Genomic DNA, 23,623 nt, shown 5'->3' on the forward strand with positions numbered 1-23,623 from the left:
GCCTTTCACTCCTCTCTATGGCCTTCCTGACTGGGAGCATCCTGAGGTCAGCTGGGAGAAGTCCTAGTGTGAGTACAAATCATCAAAACAATTGAACCTCCATGTCCTCCTCTGCTGCACAGGCCACACATGTCATCTCCATCTCCACTAGGGTTATACTCTAGGCTCCCTTCAGGCCAGCAGGGAGAAGATGTCAGACAGAAGCAGGGACAGAGAAGGGGCAGGAGCTGCTGGAATGGACAGTTTGGGCAGAAAGCCAAACTGGACACATGAAGAAATCCAAGGGACTTGGCAGTCCCAGGTCCCTCGTGGAGAAGAAGCATGGCCAGCAGGGCCAGGAGAACACGGGACAGGGGCAGGCTGGCCACTCAGCTGGGCAGCAACACGTGCTCCAGGAGGTAGCTGATGGAGTCCCAGTGCTTCCAGAGGAGGAAGAGGACAAGGACTAGGAGGGCGGTGCTGGTGACGCGCAGGCGTGTCTTCATGAGGGGCGTGATGAAGTTGGCAATGGTGGACACAAACACCAGCAGCACGGCCATGAGTGCCAGGATCACATTGATGAACTTGCCCAGCAGTGCCCGTGCATTGGCGTTCTCCACGCCCTCTAGCTGCACCACCTGCTGCTGCTGCTGCTGTAGCTCTAGCTTGGTGACCCGGGTCAGGCAGGACTCCACGGCCTCCTGCAGGGTCAGAGAGGTTGGCACATGGGAGCTCAGGGCAGGCAGGACCCTCAAGGCTGAGCCCTACCTGCCTACCCCACTGAGAAGGTGACAATGCACAAGGACGACCCTCCAAAGGGGAGCAGGCTGATCAGCTGTGACTAGGGGCTGGGTCTTTTATGAGTATTTGAGACTGCAGGACATGGGAGTCTTGATGATGTGGGATGGGGAAGAGCTGGCCCAATCCCAGCTCCCTCTTGAGGCAGGCGAACCTACCAACCAGTTGCCATCAAGTTGATTCCAACTCATGGCCACCCCATGTGTTTCAGAGTAGAACTGTGCTCCGTAGGGTTTTCATGGCTGTGACCTTTCAGAAGCAGATTGCCAGGCCTGTCTTAGAAGGTGTCTCTGGGTGAGGTCTAACTGCTGACCTTTTGGTTAGCAGCCCAGAACTTAACCATTTGCACCACCCAGCAATTCCACCAGTTGTTACTGAATGGGGAATTTCCAAATATTCATTTCTAAGGCTGCCATGGAAGTTGTTGTTGTTGTTGTTATGTGCCGTCAAGTTGGACCCGACTCATAGTGAGCCCTCCTTGGGTTTCCAAGGCAGTATCACTACAGAAGTAGATTGCCCCATCTTCCTTCCAAGGAGTGGCTGGTGGGTTTGAACCGCCAGCCTTCTGGTTAGCAGTCAAGTGCCTTAGCCACTATGCTACTAGAGCTCCCTGCCATGGAAGAGGTGAGGGCATAAGCAGCCCTTGGCAGTCAGCTTGCCTTTACACCTTGCACTCTCATACTGTCTCAGCTCCACCCACCCCACACTGCACTCTGTAACCCTGTACCTATCTGCCATGACCAGCAGAACAGGCTGGGCTCCCCAGCCCCTACTCTGGCTGCTGCCAAGGGCGTCCCCAGGGTCAATCTCTGGCCTCACCTGGATGTCTCGGGCTCTCTCGTAGGACTGGTAGGCCACCTTCTCCTCCATGCTGGCCAGCTCCTGCTTCAGGTTGGTCATCTCATTCTGGTGCAGCTCAGTGAGGTCATTGAGCTGCTCTTCCAGCCGCTCGTACCTGGCACAGGAGAGAAGTCGTGCCACAAAGCCTGGCTCCCCACATCTCCCTTCTGTCCCCAGGATCAATTTCATTCATTTCCTCAACAAACAATGACTCAACCCACCCCTCATGTTCCACCTTACTCTAATTTTAGCAGCCACAACAACAGCTGCTATTGACACAGTCCTTATTTCATGCAGGCACCGTGCTACGCACTTAACCCATGTGTCTCGTATGATCCTCACCATATGGTAGGCACTAGTGTGATCCCATTTTACAGGTGGGAAGATTGAAGTCTGGAGAGGTTAAGGAACTTGCCTAGTATCACATGCCTTGTAAATGGAGAAGCTGGGGATTGAATGACTTCATTCAACCTTGCCTTGAGCTAGGATGCTTCCTGGGTAACAGGGACACACTGCTACACAATTCTACACACTGTGTAGAGGACATGGTCTCTTCTCTCAAGATATGAAAGATCAAAAGATGACTATTATGTGGTGTGGTATGATTTTAGATGAGCTTTCCCTTCAGCTTTCCAAACCTTCTTCCCATTTAAGAGAGAAGAAATAGAAAAAGGACTGACTAATGAAAAGACCCCCAACAATACCAGGGAGCAAGTGCCAAATGCCACAATGAGAGATACAGAGCAAAAGAGCAGAGGCCAGCAGAGGCAAAGGACCCGAAACTGGCTTGACTCCAGGCTGACCTCAGGCATTTCAACCGGAGGTTCATACTCACCATGTATATGTATTCACATACTTTGACTTTACATGTTTAGATTCACTCGACCTCACAATGATCCTATGAGGTAAGTATTCATTCATTTCATCTCCATTTCACAGACAAGAAAACCAAATCCAGAGAGGTTAAGTACTTTGTGCAAGATAGCTGGTAAATAGCAGGGCTGGGATTTGAGCCCAGGCAGTTCTACTCTGTCCTATACGGTCACTATGAGTTGGAAGGGATGCAATGACAAGGGGGAATTCTTGCTCTGGAGCTGGTGCTCTTAACCAAAGTGTCTCCAGCTGAGAGGCTATGAAGCTGGTCCCTGCCTCAGTTTCCCCTTCTATACAATGACCATATAATGATCCAGGCAGGGATGCTCACAGTATCTTGAGATAGGTAAGGCTTTCCTTCCACAGGTCCTATGATCCATGTCTGCTATCTTCTAGCTGCTCTGAGAAATCCCAAGGAAGACTTTGCAGGGCCACCTTTCCAGCAGCTCAGGACCTGTCTAAAGGGTCCTTCATCCACCTCTGTAACTCCAAGTCTGTAACTTGGAGTCTGTGGCACAGGCTCACAGGCGTCCCTGGGTCCCAAGGCTGCAGTGGGGCTGAGCAGGCACCTACCTGTAGCGCTCCTCCTGCAGGCACTGGGTCATGTAGGTGTAGTCTCTCTGCAGCTGAGCCTTCAGGTCCTCCATGGAATCCTCCAGGTGTGACTGCCCCTCCTTGATCTCCCGCAGTTCCTCCAGCAGAGTGTCTAGGTTCCCAGAGGCACCGTACAGCGTGTTTGACTTAGGGCTCCCCAGCACACCAGCAGGCCCTGCCCCTGAGTTGCTGCCCGCCCCAGCTGAGCTGGCGCTGGCACTGGAGCACTCGTCATCACTACCGTACTTGGGGCTGGACACCAGTGTGGCACTGCCACTCAGTGCCCGGGCTGCCTCCTCGGGAGGCCCATCCTCCAGAGGGTCCTTCAGGTGGGCGATGTTGTCGGCGCTGCCAAACTTGTTACGGATGAGGCTGGCAAACTCCCGGGGCTTGGACACCACGGCGGTGTGGGTGGCTTGTGAGAGGCCTGAGAGGCTGCCCTTGACGCCCTCCACCACACCGCCCCCAAAGCCGCTGATGCCGGCGCGCATGTTGGCACCCACGTCCTTGAGGCCTTGCTGCATGTCCCGCAGCACGTCCTTGGGCTGCCGCGAGGGCCCATTCTGCTCAATCTCCTTCAGGCGCCGACGGTAGTGCTCCAGCTTCTTGTGCAGCTGGGCGATGGTCTGGGCCGACTTCTGGTTCTTCTTCTCAAACACCTGCTTGATGCGTGACACCTGCTGCTTGTCCGCGTTGTTGGCTAGCTTCAGGTACTCTGCCACATTGTCGTCCCGTGCCTCCTGCTCGATCTTGATCTGCTCTGTGATCTTCAGGATCTTCTGGTGCAGGTGGTCGATGGCGGCCTTGGTCCGCTGGGGGTCTGGTACCCCTTCTGGCACATCCAGGCTGATGGGGCCATCGGTGTCGCCATGGCCAGGGCCGCCAGGGAGGCTCAGGGCCACAAGGTCCCCTTTGTCCACCTGGAGAGGAAGGCAAGCAGAGGAAACATGGATAAATCAGGAAACCACAGGCAGGCAATTCAGCAGAATTCTCTCATGTGCCCCTGGACACCTCTGGACTGGGTTTCTCTACCTGTAAAGTGGATGCAGACTGGTTAGGACTCTTCAGGCAAAGAGCCCAAAAGAAGAACAGCATTCCCCTACTGCATTCCAGCCTGCCATTTACATTCTCATCTCTGCCATCTACCAAATTCCCACAACATCCAAAAATGCAGTCTGGACACATCTGCTCCTCCTTGTTTTACAGATCAGGAAATTGGCCCAGAGAGGTCAAGCACATTGCTCAGGAATGGACAGCTACAGAATGACAGCACTTCCAACCCAGAACTCCTATTGCTCCATCACACAGGCCAAGCAGGTCTAAGACCTCACTAAAGAGTCACAGGGTTGATTTCTCAGTGCTAAGACAAAACTGTCCCTCTGTACTCATCTTCCTCCTTTTTATTTTTTTATTGTTATTTGGGTGAAAGTTTACAGAGCAAATTCTTTTCCACTCAACAGTTCATACACATTTTGTTTTGTGATATTGATTGCAATCCCCACAGTGTAACAGTTCTCTTCCCACTTCCTCTCTCCAGTTACCCTTTTTCTGTGTCCTTTCCTATGCATTCCTGCCCCCTAAGCTACCTCCCTGTGCAAATCCTGCCCTTCTGATCTCCCATGATTGACTGTTCTAAGGAGTGTACATACCTGGTATAAATGTTCATCCTGTACACCTATTGTTTGGCTGGAAGCCACGGGTGTGAGTTCACTTCCAGGCCTAAAGGGTGAGTAGGGGTCATAGTCTCGGGGGTCTTGCCAGGCTCTATCAGACCAGTAAGCCTGGTCATTTTTAGAACTCATCTTCCCCTTAAGACTCCTGTCTTAGGTGCTTTTTCCTCAGAGCTCACCCCATGCAGGCACAGGATGTCTCCCTGCCCTCCCCACCCCATCTTCACTAATGCAGCCCAGTGGGTCACCTGCCTCTGCTGACAGCTCTCCAGCCCCCTACATTACCTTCCAGCTCTCTGGAGTCGTCAGCAACCTCCTCCGCTTCATAGTGGTGGAAGTGCTCAGCCCTGCCTGGTCTTCCAGACCTGGGCGAAGTGCATACACCCACCTGCCCTGCTAACCAGGTTCCCAGGGCTTGAAGTCTGAAAAATAACTCACAGGCCAAGGGAAGTGGGGACCAGCTCTGGGGGCCTGAGGGGGCCAGCTGCCAGTTGGCAGGGGGTGGATACCCAGTAAGGAAACGACAGGTCCCCTCTCCTCACCAGCAGGCAGGCTTCTCAAGCACATTAAGGTGGCACAAGCAACATAAAACAGAGAGTCTAAGATAGAAGATGAGAAAGAGAAAGGAGGGGAGAGGTTCACAGAAGAGAGAAAAGATGGGAAACACAAGGTCAGAAGAGAAAGGGCAGGCTGGGGGCCTTCTGTCCTGGGGGCCTGGCTCCCCTCTGCCCGAGGGGAGGAGCTCTGTCCACAGCTGAGTCCCTGTGTCTTATCGCCATGTAACAGCGGAAGCAGCAGGAAATGGCTCAACCCCATGTATTTTTACACACAGCACACCCCGAGAACAGCCGGGTTAGCTCATTCGTTCTTTGTATGATGTACGGGGGCAGGGGCGGGGTGAGGTGTATGTGGAGGCAGGGGTCAAACACAAAGAAAGGGGCCCAGTCACACACACCGGAATTGGAAATGGCCAGTGCCAATTAAAGGCAGAAGTCACTGGCTGCATTTCTGTGAGGTTCACAGTTATTGGAAAACATGTGATAACAACCGTCCTGCCAACTCAGGAGCCTGGGTGGGTGGCTCTCTGTGGGCTTCCTCAGGTCACAATTGTGTGGAGCTGCTGGGACACCCCTCCTCATTCCCTGCTGAAGTCAGGACTTCCCTCTCACCTTTGCTTTGGGTATCCCCGCTGGTCCCCTTGCCCTCCCACTCAGATATTCCTACTTCAAAACCCCACTCCTCCATGATCAATGAGAACAGAAGGGCAGTGTTTGTACAAGGAGACAGCTTGGGGGCAGGTGGGGGGTTGGGAGTGCAAGGGAGGGAAAGAGACAGGGAAGAGGTAACTACAGGGAAGAAGTGGGAAGAGAGCTGTTACACTAGGGGACACTGCAATGTCATGAAACAAAATGTGTATGAACTGCTGTATGGAAAATGAATTTGTTCTGTAAACTTTCACCCAAATCACAATAAAAATTTTAAAAACCCTGCTCCTCCAAATTCCTGACCTCTTCTACCAAAGGAGCCAAAGTCTCTAGCCTCCCTTCAATCATCAAACTCTGTCACACCAAACAAACAAACAAGCCAAATCCATTACCAGTGAGTTAATTCTGAACCTGTAGGACAGAGTAGAACTGCCTCATAGGTTTTCCAAGGCTGTAAATCTTTACAGAAGCAGACTTTCTCCTATGAGGCGGCTGGTGGGTTAGAATCATCAGCCTTTTTTGGTTAGCAGCTGAGTGCTTAACCACTGAGCTACCAGAGCTCCTTAATTGTCACACCAGTCTGACTTAAAACCCAATCTAAAATTAAAAAAAAAAAAAAAAAAGATCATATAGTTTAAAAAAAATAAAACACCAACATGCACTTCAACAGGGCTGGCCCTGCAGCATTAGCAAAAGCTCAGCCTCCCTGAACCTCAGTGTCCTCACTTGTCAAATGGGAATAATCCTGTCTACTCTAGGGTCATTGTGAGGTGACACAGGATAGATGTCTAGCAAGCATGCAACCCCCTTTTCCATGCTTCCACTATCTCTGTGGGGGAAAGAAGATACAGAAATGAGTTTTGAGTTTTGGCTGTATCTCTGCTCAAAGCAGTGACAGGTCATGTGGACATCGTTATCATGGGGCCACATCAGCCCCACCTACTCAGAGGGTAGGAGGGGCACATGAAGATGGGTATGAAACTCCATGAAAGCCAAGTGCTTTAGGACTATAACAAATGAACAGCTGCCAAGGAGCTAACTCCCACTCCTGGCGACCCTATGGTGTCAGAGTAGAACTATGCTCTGTAGTTTTCAGTGACTGATTTTTCGGAAGTAAAATTTTCTTCTGAAGCACCTCTTGGTGGACTCAAACCTCCAATCTTCTGATTAGCTGCTGAGGGTACTAATCCATTTGCACCACCCAGGGACACCTTAGGACTATGTGGTTGCTAGCTGTTTAGTTGACTCATAGCGACCCTATAGGTCAGAGACTCACTGCCCCATAAGGTTTCCTATGCTATAATCTTTATGGGAGCACATCACCAGGTCTATTCTTCCATGGAGCCACTGGTGGGTTCAAAGTGCCAGCCTTTCAGTTTACCAGTCAGGCATTTAACCACTGACTTAACCATCTTTAGGACTTTAAGGGAGTGTAAGACAGCAAACTCTCCACCTGTCATGGCTCCTCTTTGACAGTTTGGCATGTCTCCCCAACTTGATTTTCAGAGTTGAAGGATGGCTGTTAAATTCTCATGTATGGGAGGAGAACAGACACGGGGAGATTGTAACCATGGCCGGATGTCAAGGTGGAGTGGCCTGTGGCTGGGGGTCCTGCCCCCTCCTGGCTCAGGCTCAAGTGGGCAGTCCTGCAGTGGGACGTTAGCTCCTGTCTGCCTGCTCCTGAGGCCTGGAGCCCTCCTGGTGATGAGAAGATATAATGCCTGCAGTCATGCTGGTCCATCTCCAGTCACAGAGCAGCCCATTCTGGTCTCCTTCTGGGAGGACTCAGCTCCAGGGGTCCCTGGGGAGGCAGCTTCTTTTCCCAGTGGCCTCTTGCCTCTTCTCTTCTTCTCAAATTGTTATTCCAAATGTCTTGGATGAAAGATAAAGCTATAACAACAATGCCCATTACTAACACTTATTGACACGTGCGAGGTACGCTCTAAGTGTTTCATGTATACTAGTTCACTTACAACAGAATAACAAGCCCATAAGGTCAGTATCATTATTATTCCCATTTTACAGAGGGAATAACAGTGGAAACCAAGGCCCACAGATGGTCAGTCACTTGCCCAGGACTACAAACCAGTAAATGAAAGACATGCAATTTGAACTCTAGCCCCTTCCAACAATCAGGCCCTGACCCCACCATGAGGCCAGGAAGCTCCTCAGATCCACGGAGTTACTGGGGACACCTCTGCCTTTGAGGGCCTCCCTCTGGAAGCCTGGTCGTTCCAGCAGTTCCCTAGCCTCTACCACCTCTTTGGGATGTACAAGTCTAGACCAATGGTTCTCAACTCTGAGCGACTAAATCAGGTTTCCTATTACTGAGACCATGGGCTTTTACACCCCACGTGAGCAAGGAAAAAGAAAAGTGCTCTTCCCAGCCCTATCCTGATGCCTCTATACCCAAGTGCTAAACCAAACCAAACTCACTGCCATTGAATGACTCTGACTCATAGCGACCCTCATTGGGTTTCCAAAGTGGCAAATCTTTACAGAAGTAGATTGCCCCGTCTTCCTTCCATGGAGTAGCTGGTGCGTTTGAACCACCAACTTCCTGGTTAGCTGTCATGCCTTAGACACTGCACCACCAGAGCTCCCAAGTACAAATCCTTGGAAATGTCCATGTAGTGGCTACAGCAAAGAAAATCACCTCTGAAGTTGTATCACTGTGACATTTCCAGCTGTCCTCATTGGAACTAACCCCTAATCCTAGAGAGCTCCAGGAAGACTTCTCACCCTCCCCTAGCATCTACCCCTTCTGTAGCTACCTGGGGGAGGGGGGCTCTGCTGCTAGCATAGGTCCTGCAGCCCATTTGTGTGTGAGTGTGTGTGTGGGGAGGTTGTGTGAAAGAGAATGAGAGGGAGAGAGAGAGAAAAGAAGAGCTGGTGGGGAGGTAGGGTGGCCTGGGAGAATACTGTGTGGGATATACCAAGATCCTGTTTGTGGTTTTTTCTTCAAGACTGAAATACCTCAGCAGCCGCTGACATCTGAATAACTACCTCTGCCAATTCACCACACACACACACACACACACACACAGAGAGAGAGAGAGATAGGGAGAGAGAGAGAGAGAGACTGAGTGACCTATGAAGAGAGATTCTAATTCAAAGACTGGGCTCACCACTGCTTCTAGCCCAGAGTCCATCCTCAGTGAAGTATTTCAGAGATCTTCCCTCACCTGCCTCCTCCTCAGGCCTGCAGTCCTCCCCCTTGCTCCTCAGTTTCTCTCTCACACAGATGGCAGCTGGGGAGCAGGGAAGGGCTTGTCTGAGGCACTCCCAACACCAGGGATGGGATGACCTCATTCTGGTGCAGCCCCCACATTTATCTCACTCAGCTCTGCCCTCCCTACACACAGGCTGATTGAACCTAGGGAAGGTTGTTTCCAGGTTCTGAAGAACAAGGAACACCCTACATGCTGACAGGAAATACCAGAGGCCCCCTCCTCTCAACACACCCTCTCCAGTTTTCTAGGCCCGACCTCCATCCCTGGAGGGAACTCTAGATCTCCCAGGACCCAGGTCTCACGTTGAAGGAAGGTGGAAGACAGCAGCTCTCCCTGCCCTACAGCCACTGCAGCTGTTCCCTTTCAGGACTGGAGGGAGACAGAGTGATAAGATAAGATAAGAAAGATAAGAGGTGGCAGACAGACAGGCAGAGAGATATAAAAAGGGGGATAACACAGGAAGGAAAAAAGAAGGGGGAGAGGGAGGGAGAGAAAAAGGGTGAGCAAGCTATTGAGAGTGGTGGAGCAAGACAGAGAAGAGACCGATCTGCCAAGATTTGCAATACACAGGATACACGGCTGTGTAGGGCAACGGAGGGGACACTAAATTTGGACTGAGACACTGACTTAGAATTTGGCCTTGCCACTACCAGTTGTGTGACTTTGGATATATCACCTACCTTTCCAGGATCCAATTTTCTCATCTATAAAAGGGGATTAATTTTACCTATCTCAAAGGGTTACCACACCCACACACCCACTGCTGTGGAGTTGGACCCAACTTATAGCGACCCCTTCTTGGGCTTCTGAGGTGGTATCACTACAGAAGTAGATTGCCCAACCTTCCTTCAGAGGAGTGGCTGGTGGGTTTGAACTGCCAGCTTTCTGGTCAGCAGTCACATGCCTCAGGCACTATGCTACCAGAGCTTCCAGAGGGTTACCAGGAGGATAAAATGAGATTGAGGGATGGCAATGAACACAGTACAACCACAGGGCACACAGTAGGGGCTTGAAGACAAAGTAAGAGAGCTTCAAGGAAGGATGCTATGACAGGAGGAAGACCTGGTATGGATGGCCAGAATCCCCAACCTGCCAGCTTGGGCTGTGCTTTAACTCATGTCCTATGACTCAGCGAGTCTGCAGGAGGGCACGTGGGCCTTCACCTCAGTGTCTCATTTTCAACAGAGCAGATACTCTCCCTCACTCCCTCCCAATCCCCCTGTCCTAGGGCTGGGAGACTGAAACAAGGAGAAATACACCTTACTCAACTCCTGGTCACTAGCAGGTGAAACTCTCAGGGTCCCCCAGCTCGGAGCATGGCACTGGGCTACCCAGGCACCACCACTCCCCTCTGGAAACTGCCACAGAGCCTCACGTGGCCCCCACAGCCCAGCTTTCTATCCGTGCCCAACTTCTAGCACCATGTCTGGAGGTGACCCCCAGCCAGATGGCCTCCTCACCCCACTCTGCTGGAGTGATTCCAGAATTAACCCCTGTGCAAAGGCTGGATGAGTTCTAGGAAGCTAAGAATTATGGTAGGAGGCTCATACCCCATTCTTCAATTCCCACCACTCATGCTAGGTGATTAGGGTGTCCACCAGGCAGTACACAGGCCATTGACCTTGTTATACACCAAGACAGAGTCCAAGAAGTGCTCAATGAATGTTCTGCATGTAGACTGAGCCAGAGCTGGGGCATTCTCTGAAGGGTCAGGGCCCAATGTCCCCCTCATCTTCTCCCCGCTCCAGTGAAACCTGACTGCACCCACATACACCTGCAAGGCACCCCTTGCCAGGCCCCGCAGCACAAGGGACTCTTCCTGGTCCCTTTCCAGCAATGCTAAGCAGAGCCGGATTAGGCCCTCTGCCAGATTACAGGAGCTGCTGGATCAGGCTTCCCAGACTGGGCTTCTGAGGCCCTCCCAGGAATCTTGACTCTCCCCACCTGAGCTCAGCGGCCTTGTGTTAACCGGCGCTGGACCTGGGAAGCCTGCTCTTCCTCTTGTGCCCTAGCCCGGCAGCCTAGATCCTTGAAGTTCTGTGAGGCACCCAGAAGACACAGTCCAGGAAGAAAGCATCAGGCTTAAGTGAAGCATTTTTGGGGAGCAGGATGCATACTCCCACCTCCCTTGCCAGGTGATAAGACTATCAAATGGACTTGAAAATACGATGGACTTGAAAGTTCTACAAACTGTGAAATGTGATTCGTGATCCTATTTATTCAGCAACAGTATAAAAAGCACAAACATTCATTAAGATGGACCATACAAACAGGGACCACTTGCCAAGTGGTATGTGTACCACACCTGGGCTTCCAGGGTTGTAAGAGGGACTGCAGAGAGCCCAAATCTGTGACCTCCCTCACCCCAGGGTCAAGTAGCCCCTTCCTAGATTTACAAAGTGGGTTCCCATTGGAGTCACCAGAGCAGGCTGAAAAAGAAAGGTCCTCCCCGTCTTAGTTATCTGCTCAGAGGGCTGGAAAGCCAACATCATGGTGACTCTTAGATTAAAAAAGAGGAAGGAAAGAAGGGAGGGAGGGAGGGAGGGAGGGAGAGAGGGACGAAGAAGGGAAGGAGGGAAGAAAGAGTAAGGGGCGGGGAGAAAAACAAGGGCTTTCTGGGCTTCTATGTTTCCTTCTAGGAGAATAGAGCAGAGGGCAGCCCTATCACCCAGGGATAGTGGCCCTTGGGTCTCATCCCAGCACCAACTCTGGCTAGTCTGTGGGTCTGGCCATGCAGGTCAAGGGGCCATGCAGGATGCTGCTCCTGGGAGCCGGGTCTGGGCTTCCAGTAGGTGACAGCCCACAGGTAAGTGTGGCCTGGGAGGCTGTCAGGCCCAGGTGACTCAGCAGAGATGCTTCCAACTGCTTACTTCTGACCCCTTAGTTCTGAGCTGAGTGCCCATCTTGGCATGGGGAATATTCAGACTCTTTTTTTCACTAGTTCTCAAAAGGAAAAGGGGGCAGGCCAGGGCCAGGAAGGAGAGGCAAATTCAGCTAAAATCCTTCAGCCCAAAGAGGTAGTTTGACAGTCTTTATCCTTATGTTGAAGCTGAGAGGGAGGGACCCCAACATGCCCCATACCAACCAAACATTTCAGCCAGAGCAAGTTGGAAAAATTATTCTGCAGTCAGGGCCTGCATCAGGTTCCTAACCAGCTGACATAGCCCTGGTGGGCTATTGGTGCTTCCTCTTTCTGGCAGAGATGTGGGAAGCATGAAGCTGCTCCACCCCAGCTCTGGACACATCACCACAGCTGACCCAAGCTCTCCTGGGTAGGCAGAGGGGTGGAAGGAGGGGGGAGGCAGGAAGGCACAGGACCACCAAGAGTTCTGTCGGTACCTGGGAGCCTAAGCAGCTTTTCTCCAGAGGGCTGAGAGGCAAATGCTTAGATGCTTAATGGGGTACATGTGGGACAGGATGGGGTGAAACCAGTCCCCACAGCAAGGCCACAGGTACCATACAGGAGCTTAGAGAGGCAGGGGCCCCAGGTGCCTAGCTTTTCCTGCAGGGCACTTTCCCTTGTGGTATAGCATGCCCTTGATGGCTTTATAAGGAATTTCACTCTGCTACAAGGAGCTCTGGTAGCATAGTGCCTAAGGCACTTGACTGCTAACCAGAAGGTTGGCAGTTCAAACCCACCAGCCACTCCTTGGAAGGAAGATGGGGCAATCTACTTCCTTAGTGATACTGCCTCAGAAACCCAAGGAGAGGTTACCATGAGTCCGTCCCAACTCGACGGCAAATAACAACAACAACAACACAAGGGGACTGGAGACCCTGGTGGTACAAACTATTAATACTCAGCTGCTAGCTGAAAAGTTAGAGGTTCAAATCCACCCAGGTGCACCTCAGAAAAAAGGCCTGGTGATCTACTTCCAAAAGATTAGCCATTGAAAACCCTATGGAAGCACAGCTGTAGTCTGACACACATGGGTTGCCATGAGTTGGAGTCAACTTGACAGCAACTGGTTGGTTGTTGACAAGGGAATTTCTGGCACAGATTACATATAGATGAGGAAACTCACTCACTCACTCACTCACATGTTCACGTATCTATCCACCTACACTTTCACATAGCACCTACTGAGCTCAAGGCAGAGTGCAGCTAGTGCCTACCATCCCAGCAGCCCAGGGCCCTGGCTGGAGGCTTCAATTGGTCTCCAGTAAGCAGTGATTCTTCCTCCACCCTCACCCCAAGGGCTGGCCTGTCTTCCTGGTGGACACACTCTTCTCATCTAACTCTTGGATTCTGGGTTGTGTTAGGTCTGCCACTTAGGTCCTGGTCCAAACCAACCCCTTCTGCTGAGAACAATGTGTTTTTGTCCACAAAAATATCCTGCACTCTCCTCTCCTTACACCCACAGACCCCTGGTTGATCCTCTACACCTGCCCTCTCACCTTGGGGTCTCCTCAGATCTCCACCTCCAAATGCTCCAAAAGCTTCAAATGCCCAAATACTTTGCTCCTTCTGGACCTGGTCTCTCCCACTGTCCACCTGGGCTCACTGCCCACTGCTCCTCTGTGAATGGGGATGTGGACCTCCATGCTCCCTCTCCCTACTGTCTTTCTGTAGACAGAAGCTACTACAACGTCAGGAACACCTCTTCCACTTAATTTCATATCAGCTTCTCTGGCCGCAGTTGGAGTGATACACAACCACTGGTTTCTGGAGGTGTCTTCGCCCTCTTTCACTCATCCTCCTGCACAAGGTCCCCAAGACCTCAGCCCCAGGGGCTCTCTCTGCACTTGCCTTGATAGCCTAAGGCTGGGAACACCTGGTGTAGGCCCTTTCCCCTCCCTTCTCCCAGCCACACAGACTCTGCCACGGAGAGGAGAGGGCACTGCACCCTTGAGAAACCACAGTGTGAGCATGGCCAACCTGACAAACTTCAGAAATGGCTTTCTCTCCATTCCACACTCCACCCCACCCTGCCTCTGTGGGGCACTACCCCTTCCCCCCCAATAAACTTCTCTCCTTTCACCCATCAGGGGCCTCACCTGTGTGGGTGCCATTTCCAACAGCCAAGCTGGTGATGGGGTCCCAGGGGCTCTGAGAGCCCAGCTTTCCACAGACTGGGCCAGGGTCCTAGGCTCACCGTCCCTGGGCAGTGCTGGGCTTACTGCAGGAAGCCGGGGTCTGCGAGCAGGTGTGCCTGAACTCCCAAGCTCCACAGCCGCCATCTCTAGTCTGAGGCCCAGCCCAGGGATTAGGGGCGATTGCTCTGGGAGATTTCCTCCCTCCCCCGGGGGCACCCAGGCTGCTCCTTCCCATCTGGCAGGAGACTATGGAGATCATCAAGTGGATGCCCCAAGCTCTCTGAAGAGGTATCTCTACCCCGCCCCCCTCAAGTCCATTGTTGCCACTGAGTTCAGTGTGCATAAAGACACCCCGATGTGACAGGCAGCTCTGTCAGCCCACACAGGGGATGCACATCTGGCAGCATTGGGGGCATTTGTGCCTGCATCTTCCACCCACCCAGATGGGAGCTCTGCCCCGCCCCCTGCACCGTGCACGGCCAGAAATGCCTCCCACAATCAGAAGCTCCTCTCACAGAGGCACACCCCAGGCACAGTTCTATTGACTCCCTGCTGCAGCCTCAGGATGGAGTGGGCCTCCCAGCCAGACTGCCGGGCTGTGGAGGACCTCTCCAAAGCCAAGAAGACTGAAGCCTGGAGCAGGCTCCATGATGGATCCCAGCTCAGCCAGCTCAGCCAGGATGCCTCTCCTTCTCTCTCTGCTGCCCTGCCCACTGACTCCTCAAGCTACCACCACTCACCCAGCCGCTTCTCTATTCCAATAAATGCCTGCAGGGAGGCAGAGCCTCACCAGGCTCCTCTAGGGGAATTCCCCTTCCCAAATGTACTCTGTCCTGGTTGCCACTGTGGCCACTTCCCATTTCCCCACTGTCCCTGTGCCCCAGCACTGTCCAGGCAAAACACCCAAGAAGAAATATGATGGCAAACTCACAACAATCTCTTTCTCCTTGGACTTCATTTTGGCCGACCCAGCAAGAAGTTCTATGAGTGGCCAGCAGAGGGGGTCAGATACCCACAGTTGAGAACAGCAAGTGCGGAGGAGACGGGGGGCCTGTGGGGCTCTGTAATGGCAGCTCCCTGGGGCAGAATCACTGGCCGAAGGGGACTCTGATTCTGCGCCAGCTTGAGCCTAGAGGGAACTCAGGGTTTAAATACGAGGGCCAATGTGGGTCCCGCAGATGGGGTGGGGCTAAACTCAAGGAGGTGTAAAGAGATAAGAAGGGCCCAGTGCTATCTCTGCGGTTCTGATGCCAGGGCCTACAGCCAAAATCACCAACAGCAGGAGCCCCCACACCCTGAACTCAGGGAAACCTCACAAACATTTGTAGTGGCCAATGACTTGGGGTTTGTGAGGACAGGAGCCCAGAAAAGCACATTATATAGGTCTCAGGCTCTAGGGCCAGCTCAGACCAATAGGACTGGAGGATACTTTCAGAAACTCCCCACACTTATTAATGGTCCCCTTCCTGTGGTACTCAGTTTTTACTTTACACTTTGGCATTTACACCACAGGAAGGCAATGTGCTTCGGTAAAGGTCACAGCCAAGAGAACTGTATGGAGCTGTTCCATTCTGTAACACATGGGGTGTCCATGAGTAGTAAATGGACAAGATGGCACAAGACAACAACAACAATTGTTTGTGTTGCATAATAGTTATTTGCAAACAGGTCTTACTGCATCCATTAAACTACAAGGAGGCAGGGATCATCAGACCTTAAATATACTTGGGCCCTTCAATGTGTCTGGCATATGATTATCAATATTTATGTTTGTAGAATGATTGACTGATCTATCTCACTTAGCCACAAAAGAAGACAGTCCAGTATGGACAGTGCTTGTTCTGTCCCAGGTAGCAAGAGAAACAGCTGGTCTTCTCACCAAGCTAATGTTCTTAATTTTTCTTTACAAGTAAAAGAAGAGAAGAAAGAAAAGGAGGAGGAGGAGGTAGCAACAGCAGGAGAGGTAGGGAAGGGACTGAGGAGGCTGAGCCCTGGGGTTCTCTCTGCACCAGAGATCTCACTTCCCTAGCTGCCCAGAATCGTGAAGGCTCAGAAGAACCAGAGAGAGGTTCCTATGAGGCCATGCTGTACCACCAAGATGACATTGGGGAGCATCACTTCCAAGAAAGGCATCTCCCTGGTGAGAGAAGTGTCAGCTCCACTCCAGGGACAGCTCACCTAGCAGCACAATAACTAAGTAACAGGAAAAGGGGATGGGGGCTCAGAGGCGAACCAACAGTCCAGTAAGAGAAGAGGGACAATGAGAAACCAAGGGGATGCCTGCCAAGCAAGCTAGCCAGAGAGAGATTCACTCTTCCTCTACAATTCTGTTCTTATCTTTGGACCAAAGAGATGTTTCCAAATCTGCCAAGGATGCAGAGCGTCCTGCTCTGAGGGTGGGGATCAGGGAGCCCAAGACACTGTGGCATGGTAGGAAAATAAATGCCCTGGCTCTGAGTCCCAGTTCTACCACTTATTTGCTATGGGATCTTGGTCAAGTTACTGCCCGGAGACTCAGTTTCCATGTCTGCAAAATGAGTAGGCCCCCCTACCACAGAGTCAATGAGAGGAGTAAGTGAAGTGTGGGGAGTTTGGAAAGCTTTGGCTGAAGTTGGATGTGCTCGGCAGTAAGACACACCAAGGCTGGGTTCCTTGGGTGCTGGCTAAGGCTCTCAGTGGCAAAGCTGCATGTTCGGCAGTCAGACCTGGCATGAATCTTCATCCCTTGTCTTGCCAGCTTACAGCCTGAACAGGCCCTGGAAATCTGAGGTTTCACATGTTTCTTCACAACTGCAAGAGGAGGCAACTGCTACTACGCAGTAGCTTTGATGGAAAGGCCTGAGTGAATGAGGCCCATGGCATCGAGAAGTTGAGGATAGGGTGAATGAGTTGAGCCTTTTTGCAGCCAAGTCTCAGTTTTCCTAGATGCAAAATGGTACAAATGATAATTCTCTCCCAGGGCCTTAAAAAAAAAAAAAAAAAGTCAGTTGTCATCAAGTTGATTCTAATAGCAACTTCATGTATATAGAGTTGAACTGTTTTTAAGCCTGTGACCTGTCAGAAGCAGACCACCAGGCCTTTTTTCTGATGTGCCTCTGGGGTGGGTTTGAATTGCCAACCTTTTGGTTAGTCTTTGAGTGCTTAACTATACCACTCAGGGACTCCCCTGAGGCCTTAGCAAGGATAAAATGAGCATCTGAGTAAAAGTGTCTGGCACACAGTAGGTTTTACCTTGACAGAGCACTAGCTCTGAGGCTCCTTAATGCACATGTATGTATAAACATACATGTACACGATCCACACCAAACTATACTGGCTGGTGCACAAATCAGACTGTACCTGGAAGACTTGTCTCAGACAGGGAAAGCCAGAAAAGGAGGTGCCACATGGAGCAAAGCTGAGACAGTGACAGGCAGACATGGCAACTGCTGCAGCGAGAGCTAAAGCAACAGGCTCTGGAAGAACAAGGGTGGCAAAGCAACTATTCTTTTACAAAGAAAAGCTGAGGCTGGGTAAATGCCAGTCCTGCATATGTCCTATTAAGTCCTGTCCACCCCTGTTCCCTGCTGCCTCCTCTCTGGCCTGGCTGAGACAGAGGCCACATGTCAGCTGAAGAAGGGCAGTCACAATCAATTCACAGGACCAGGCAGCTGAGCACTGGCAGTCTCTGGCTTTACTCTGTCCACTCTTTCACACTGAGCCTGAGTCCAGGGGTGGCAGATGGGCTCCGGTTGTCCTGCAAAGGGAGGCTGGGAGGATGGCCAGGTCTGCTCACAGAGCTCTTCTCAGCAAGTTTCAGCCCTCCCTTTTACTGGGTTCCCTTGAGTTTAGTTTTTTCTTCCATATCCTTCCTGTTTCTTTCTCTTCCCTTAACTGTTATGCTATGCCCCTTCTTTCTTTCTTTCTTTTTTTTTTTTTTTTCACTTTTATTGTAGTGAAAACATAGACAAGACATTTGCCAACATAACAACTTCCACATTTACAGCTCAGGGACATTTTCATGTTGTGCCACCATTATTGCTATCCTTTTCCAAAATGTTCCACCACCTATTAGCATAAACTCAATGCTGCCCCCCAAACAAAAGCTTCCACTTTCCCTCTCCTTCCTAGCTCTGGCAACCACTAATAATCTTTGGGATGTGTGTATACACACACACATATACACACATACAAAATCATTTTTTTTTTTTCAATCTATCTAGAAATTTTCCCTTCCCTTCCATCCCCAGTAACCAACAAAGAAAGTTTCCTTCCATGTATAAACATTTCCTTGACTTTTTACAATAGTGGACTAACACAATATTTGTCCTTTTGTGATTGATGTATTTCACTCAACATAATGTCCTCTAAGTTCATTCACGTTATGAGGTGTTTTGCAGATTCTACATTATTCTTTAGGGTTGCATAATATTCCATTGTGTGTACGTACTATAGTTGGTTTATCCATTCTTCCATTGATGGGTATTGAAGTTGTTTCCACGTCTTTGCTATTATGCATAGTGCTGCGATGAACATGGGTGTGCATGTATCTGTTCATGTCCTGCCTCTCAATTCTTTAGGATATTTACCTAGTAATGGGATTGCTGGATCAAATGGTATTTCTATTTCCAGCTTTTTAAGGAATCACTGTACACATTTCCACAGTGGTTATATCATTTGACAGTCCCACTAACAGTGTATGAGAGCCCCAATGTCTCCACATCCTCGCCAGCATTGGTTATTTTCTGTCTTGTTGAACTCTGCTGTTAGTGCTGCCATGCCCCTTCTTTCTTTACTACTCTTTGTAACAGATTGAATTGTGTCCCCAAAAAAATATGTGTTGTAAATCCCAACCCCTATCAATGTATGGGAATGTAATCTTGTCTGGGAATAGGGTCTTCTGTGTTACACTGAACCCATAGAAGGGTAGGGTTACCTTTGAGATATAAAAAGAGCAGATTAGGCACAGAGAAGGAAGTATAAACAAGGGGAAGACAGATGCCACATGAAGATCACCAAGGAACAGAGGAACAGAAGCTGAAAAGAGACAAGGATCGTCCTCCAGAGCCCACAAAGAAAGCCTTTCCCTAGACCTGGAGCCCGAATTCACACTTCTAACCTCCTAAACTGTGAGAAAATAAATTTCTGTTCATCAAAGCCACCCACTTGTGGTATTTCTGTCATAGCAGCACTAAGAAACCGAGACACTCTTTAAACATTACATTTTTCCTTTTGTCTTCCTCTGCCCTCATTATTATTTTTAAAACTTCTCCTCCCCATTTAAAAAAAATCTTCCTATTTGCAGTTCTTTCTCATTTAAAAAAAAAAAAAAAGTATAAGCCACACATCCTGAAGGGTGGGAAACCCAAGAAGTCACAGGCTTTAAGAGCAAAGAGCAATGCTGAGAAGTAGCTAAATTTAGTAGCTTCGAATATAAGGTGAGGCCTCAATTAAAAAAAAAAAAAAAAATCCCTCAGGCCCCAAATGTGTTGTGGAAATATCCTAGGTAGGATTCCTCTTTGAAAGGCCCAGTTTCTCGAATGCTCACCAACCCCTCTTGGGAATGGGGTTTGGGGATAGCAGTCAGTATTCAGAACTCACTCCCCCAACACTTTCAGACCCAGCCAGAAGGTGCATTGTCTTAGAAACCCCTATTACTTAAGAACTCTGCTTCCCTAGGAGAAATGCAGGAGGAAGGTTAATATTCATCAGCATGATCTAAAGCAACCAAGGTGGGTATGTTTCCTAGGAGCAAGTACAGAGACACAGCCATATGAGCTAGAAAAGAAGACAGAAAAAGGTAGGGTGGAGGATGGCAGGGAAGCTACAACACCCAGGTGCACACACCACGCTCCACCCCTGCCCCCCACAGCTGCTACCAGGGAGACAGTGCATCTCTTCACCCTCGGTCCTTTGCCAATCTAATGCCACAGACACTCCTGTTCAGGGAGCTGCAAAGAGTTAAGAGGCCTGGCTGCTAACCAAAAGGTTGGAGTGCACCCAGAGGTCCTGACAGGAAAGGCCTGACAATCTACTTCTGAACAAAACCATCAACTGAAAATCTCCAGCAGCACAGTTCTACTCTGACACACATGGGGTCACTATGAGTCAGGGTTGACTCTCTGGCAACCAGTCTTGGGCACAGACAACCACTCATTTAGGTCATCGTTGTTGTTGCTGTTTGTTGTCATCAAGTTGATTCTGACTCAGGGCGACCCCATGTGTTCAGGGTAGAACTGCTGTGTAGGGTTTTCAAGGTTTTTGAAAACCTTTTGGAAGCAGATTGCCAGGCCAGTCTTCCTAGGAGCATCTTTGGGAGTTCTAACTGCCAAGCTTTCTGCTAAAAGGCGCTTAAACATTTGTACCACCCAGGGACTCAGGCAAGTCAAATAGTGTGCTAGACAGGTGGAAAATACCAGTAGTTTTATGCCTTTCAGTCACTCCTAGGAACAGGCCCAGGAGTGGAAGGCCAGAGAGGAAGCAGCATGTCCTTTCTGGGCAATTTTGAAGAATCAGAGTAGCCTGTTGTTGTTAGGTGGCACTGGCCTCATAGTAACCCCCTGTGATAGAGTGGAACTGCCACATAGCACTGGGTTTTCTAGGCCAAAATCTTTATAGGAGCAGATCACCAGGTCTTTCCCCTGAGTGGGTTCAAGCCAGCAACCTTTCAGTTAGCAGCTGAGTGCTTAACCAATGTACCACCAAAGCTCCTTAGAGCACCCTCTACCTCACTCTATTGCCCAGAATAACTCAGAACGAAGGCACTCTGGTGGCATAGTGGTTAAGTGCTTGGCTGCTAACCAAAAGGTTAGTGATTTAAACCCACCAGCCGCTCCACAGGAGAAAGATGTAGCAGTCTGCTTCCATAAAGATTACAGCTTTGGAAACCCTGTGGGGCAGTTCTATTCTGACCTATAGGGTCGGTATGAGTCAGAATCAACTGACAGCAATGGTTTTAATTTGGAATGATTCCTTTCTAAAAGCAGCAGATGGAAACACAGAATCCTTGTAGGGTCTTGCTTATTGAGAGCTCAGAGTTGATGTGATTAAATGGCGAATATATGTGAAAGCACTCTGCAAACGGTAGCATGCTGTTCAGCTGACAGTCAGATGTCAGGAAGGCTTTCAAAGGGCTGTGAATGGCACATGCTGGGACACATGCCCATTATGCCACACACCCCGTGAGGACTTAGCAGACAGGAACAGGGTCCAAATAATATTTGGGTCTGAAGCTGCTTGCTCCAGCAGGGAAGAAACCTTATATAACGAAGTTAATATTACAGAGCACTTGTCTTTCCAAGGCAGAGTTCACCTTTCCAGCCACCCAGAGGGAGCCTCCTGGTTACAGTATCAGCTAGGATCTGATTTAGCTTTTGCTGAACATGCTGAATTATTCACTAGCTATGGATGGATAATGGCCCAGTTCTGGGGTCCCAGTATTAGGGTATTTGTTGTTGCTGTTGTTATGTGCCGTCAAGTCAGCCCCGACTCATAGTGACCCCTCCTTGGGTTTCCGAGGCACTATCACTACGGAAGTAGGATTGCCCAACCTTCCTTCCGAGGAGTAGCTGGTGGGTTTGAACTGCCAGCCTTCTGGTGAGCAGTCAAGTGCCTTAGGCACTATGCTACCAGAGCTCCTATTAGGGTATCTAGAGACCCTTTTAAAAGAAAGGAAAAGTCATGCAGTGAGAACTTGCCCACATCCAGACCTGGAGGAGGTTATAGGGGACGAAAGAATCGGGGGTATGTGGTTCAGCTTCTGGAGGATGTAGGAAACAGGCTGGGGAGCCAAAAGCAGCTAGACAATCTGCTCACAACATTCCCACTGCCTGTCACTGGAGAGAGAAGGGAAGTGGGAAAGGGCCAGCGTCCGTAGCAGCAGCTGCGCTCATTACCCCAGGCCCTCACTTCAGCTCAGGGGTGCCCTGGGCTCCCTAGGAGCCTAGAAGGTGTGTACCTCTGCTTCTATTTCAGAGCCCTCTGCCCCTTGGGGTGTCACTAGAGAAAGCTCAAACTGTGCCTATGAAAACAAAGAGGCAGGGATCAGGTTCATGATACTGTATTTCCATTGCCTCATCTGGCACCAGAGGGGACCAGGGCCACGTTTCACATCTCAGGGATGTGGCAGATCCAGGGAGGAAGTTGCTCAGTGGCTGGGGAGACCTGCGCCAACTCCCATGACCTGTGCCCACACCACCAGCTCCGGCTCCTCGCCGTCTGGAACCTGAGGAGTAAAAGCTCCTCTGGCTGCTGACTGTTATCGGCTCTGGCCTGGGGTGGGGTGGGGTGCTGACACCTGAACCTTGAGCACATCTTTCTCTCAGGCAGCACTGAAGGGTGTCTGAGGAAACTGAGCCGAGGTAGGCAATGCTGAGGCAGATGGCTGGAGCCCTGACTTGGTGGCTGTCACTTGTGCTTAGGCTGGCACCCTCTCAGCCCTCAGGGCCACAGAGAGCCAGAGGCCTCTCCCACAAGGTTCTGGCTGGAGCTTAAGAGACAAGGGCAGCAAGACTTGGCCTCTGCCCCGGATAACTGGGAAATTATCAAACTTCACCCCCTGTGCCCCAAGGAATTCCATTCTCTCAGGAGTCAGAGCTAATTTGAAGAACACTGGTCTCTATTCTAACTAGAAAGAAAGTCAAGGGTGTCGTGGGAAAAAGGATTAAAGGCAAATTCCAGTGGAGGTCTGGTGGTGTAGTGCCTAAGGCATTTGACTGTTAATCAGAAGGCTGGTGGTTCAAATCCACCAGCCACTCCTCGGAAGGAAGATTGGGCAATCTACTTCCGTAGACATACTGCCTGGGAAACCCAAGGAGGGGTCACTGTGAGTTGAACTGACTCAACAGCAGTGAGATTTTTTTGTTGTTGTTGCTCTCTGCTGAGACAATTCACTGAGCCCACTATTCTGTTCTAAAAGCCAATAGGATGCTAGGGTTTATATTTCTGGTGTCATAGCTTTAGGAAAAGGGCAGTGCCTTATATTTTGGCTTCTCTCCTCATTGGACTACTAAAAACCAGTTGCTGTCTAGTTCATTCCAACTCATGGCGACCCCATGTGTGTCAGAATAGAACTGTGCTCCATAGGGTGTTCAGTGGCTAATTGTTTGAAAGTACATCATGAGGCCTTTCTTTTGAGGTGCCTATGGGTGGACTCAAACTTCCAACTTTCTGGTTAGCAGTCAAGCAGATTAAATGTTCATACCACCTAGGGACTCCTCCTGATTGGACAGGACCTCTGAAAGGCAAGGGGTTTCACCTGAATATGAGGCACTCATATCAGACTAATGGCAGAACTTTTTAATGTGCTAGGTACAATAAAGAAGCCCTGGTGGCACAGTGATTAAGCACTCGGCTGCTAACTGAAGAGTCAGTAGATCAACCCACTCTGTAGAAGAAAGATGTAGCAGTCTGCTTC

General features: G+C 50.3%; 1 protein-coding gene across 1 annotated transcript in view; it reads right to left on the minus strand.

The window, feature by feature from the left end:
* Positions 1-368: 368 nt before the first annotated feature.
* Positions 369-23,623, minus strand: part of TMCC2 (transmembrane and coiled-coil domain family 2) — a 55,738-nt gene continuing 32,483 nt past the window's right edge. Inside the window, exons 3-5 of the mRNA XM_007953451.2 lie at positions 3,064-4,004; positions 1,597-1,732; positions 369-680 (exon numbers count right to left, since the gene is read on the minus strand). Coding sequence (XP_007951642.1) covers positions 369-680; positions 1,597-1,732; positions 3,064-4,004 — 1,389 coding nt within the window. The remainder of the gene's footprint in view (positions 681-1,596; positions 1,733-3,063; positions 4,005-23,623) is intronic.

This window comes from Orycteropus afer, unplaced genomic scaffold, assembly GCF_000298275.1.
Source record: "Orycteropus afer afer isolate SDZICR_OR568_19922 unplaced genomic scaffold, OryAfe1.0 scaffold00013, whole genome shotgun sequence".
NCBI classification, from domain to species: Eukaryota; Metazoa; Chordata; class Mammalia; order Tubulidentata; family Orycteropodidae; genus Orycteropus; species Orycteropus afer.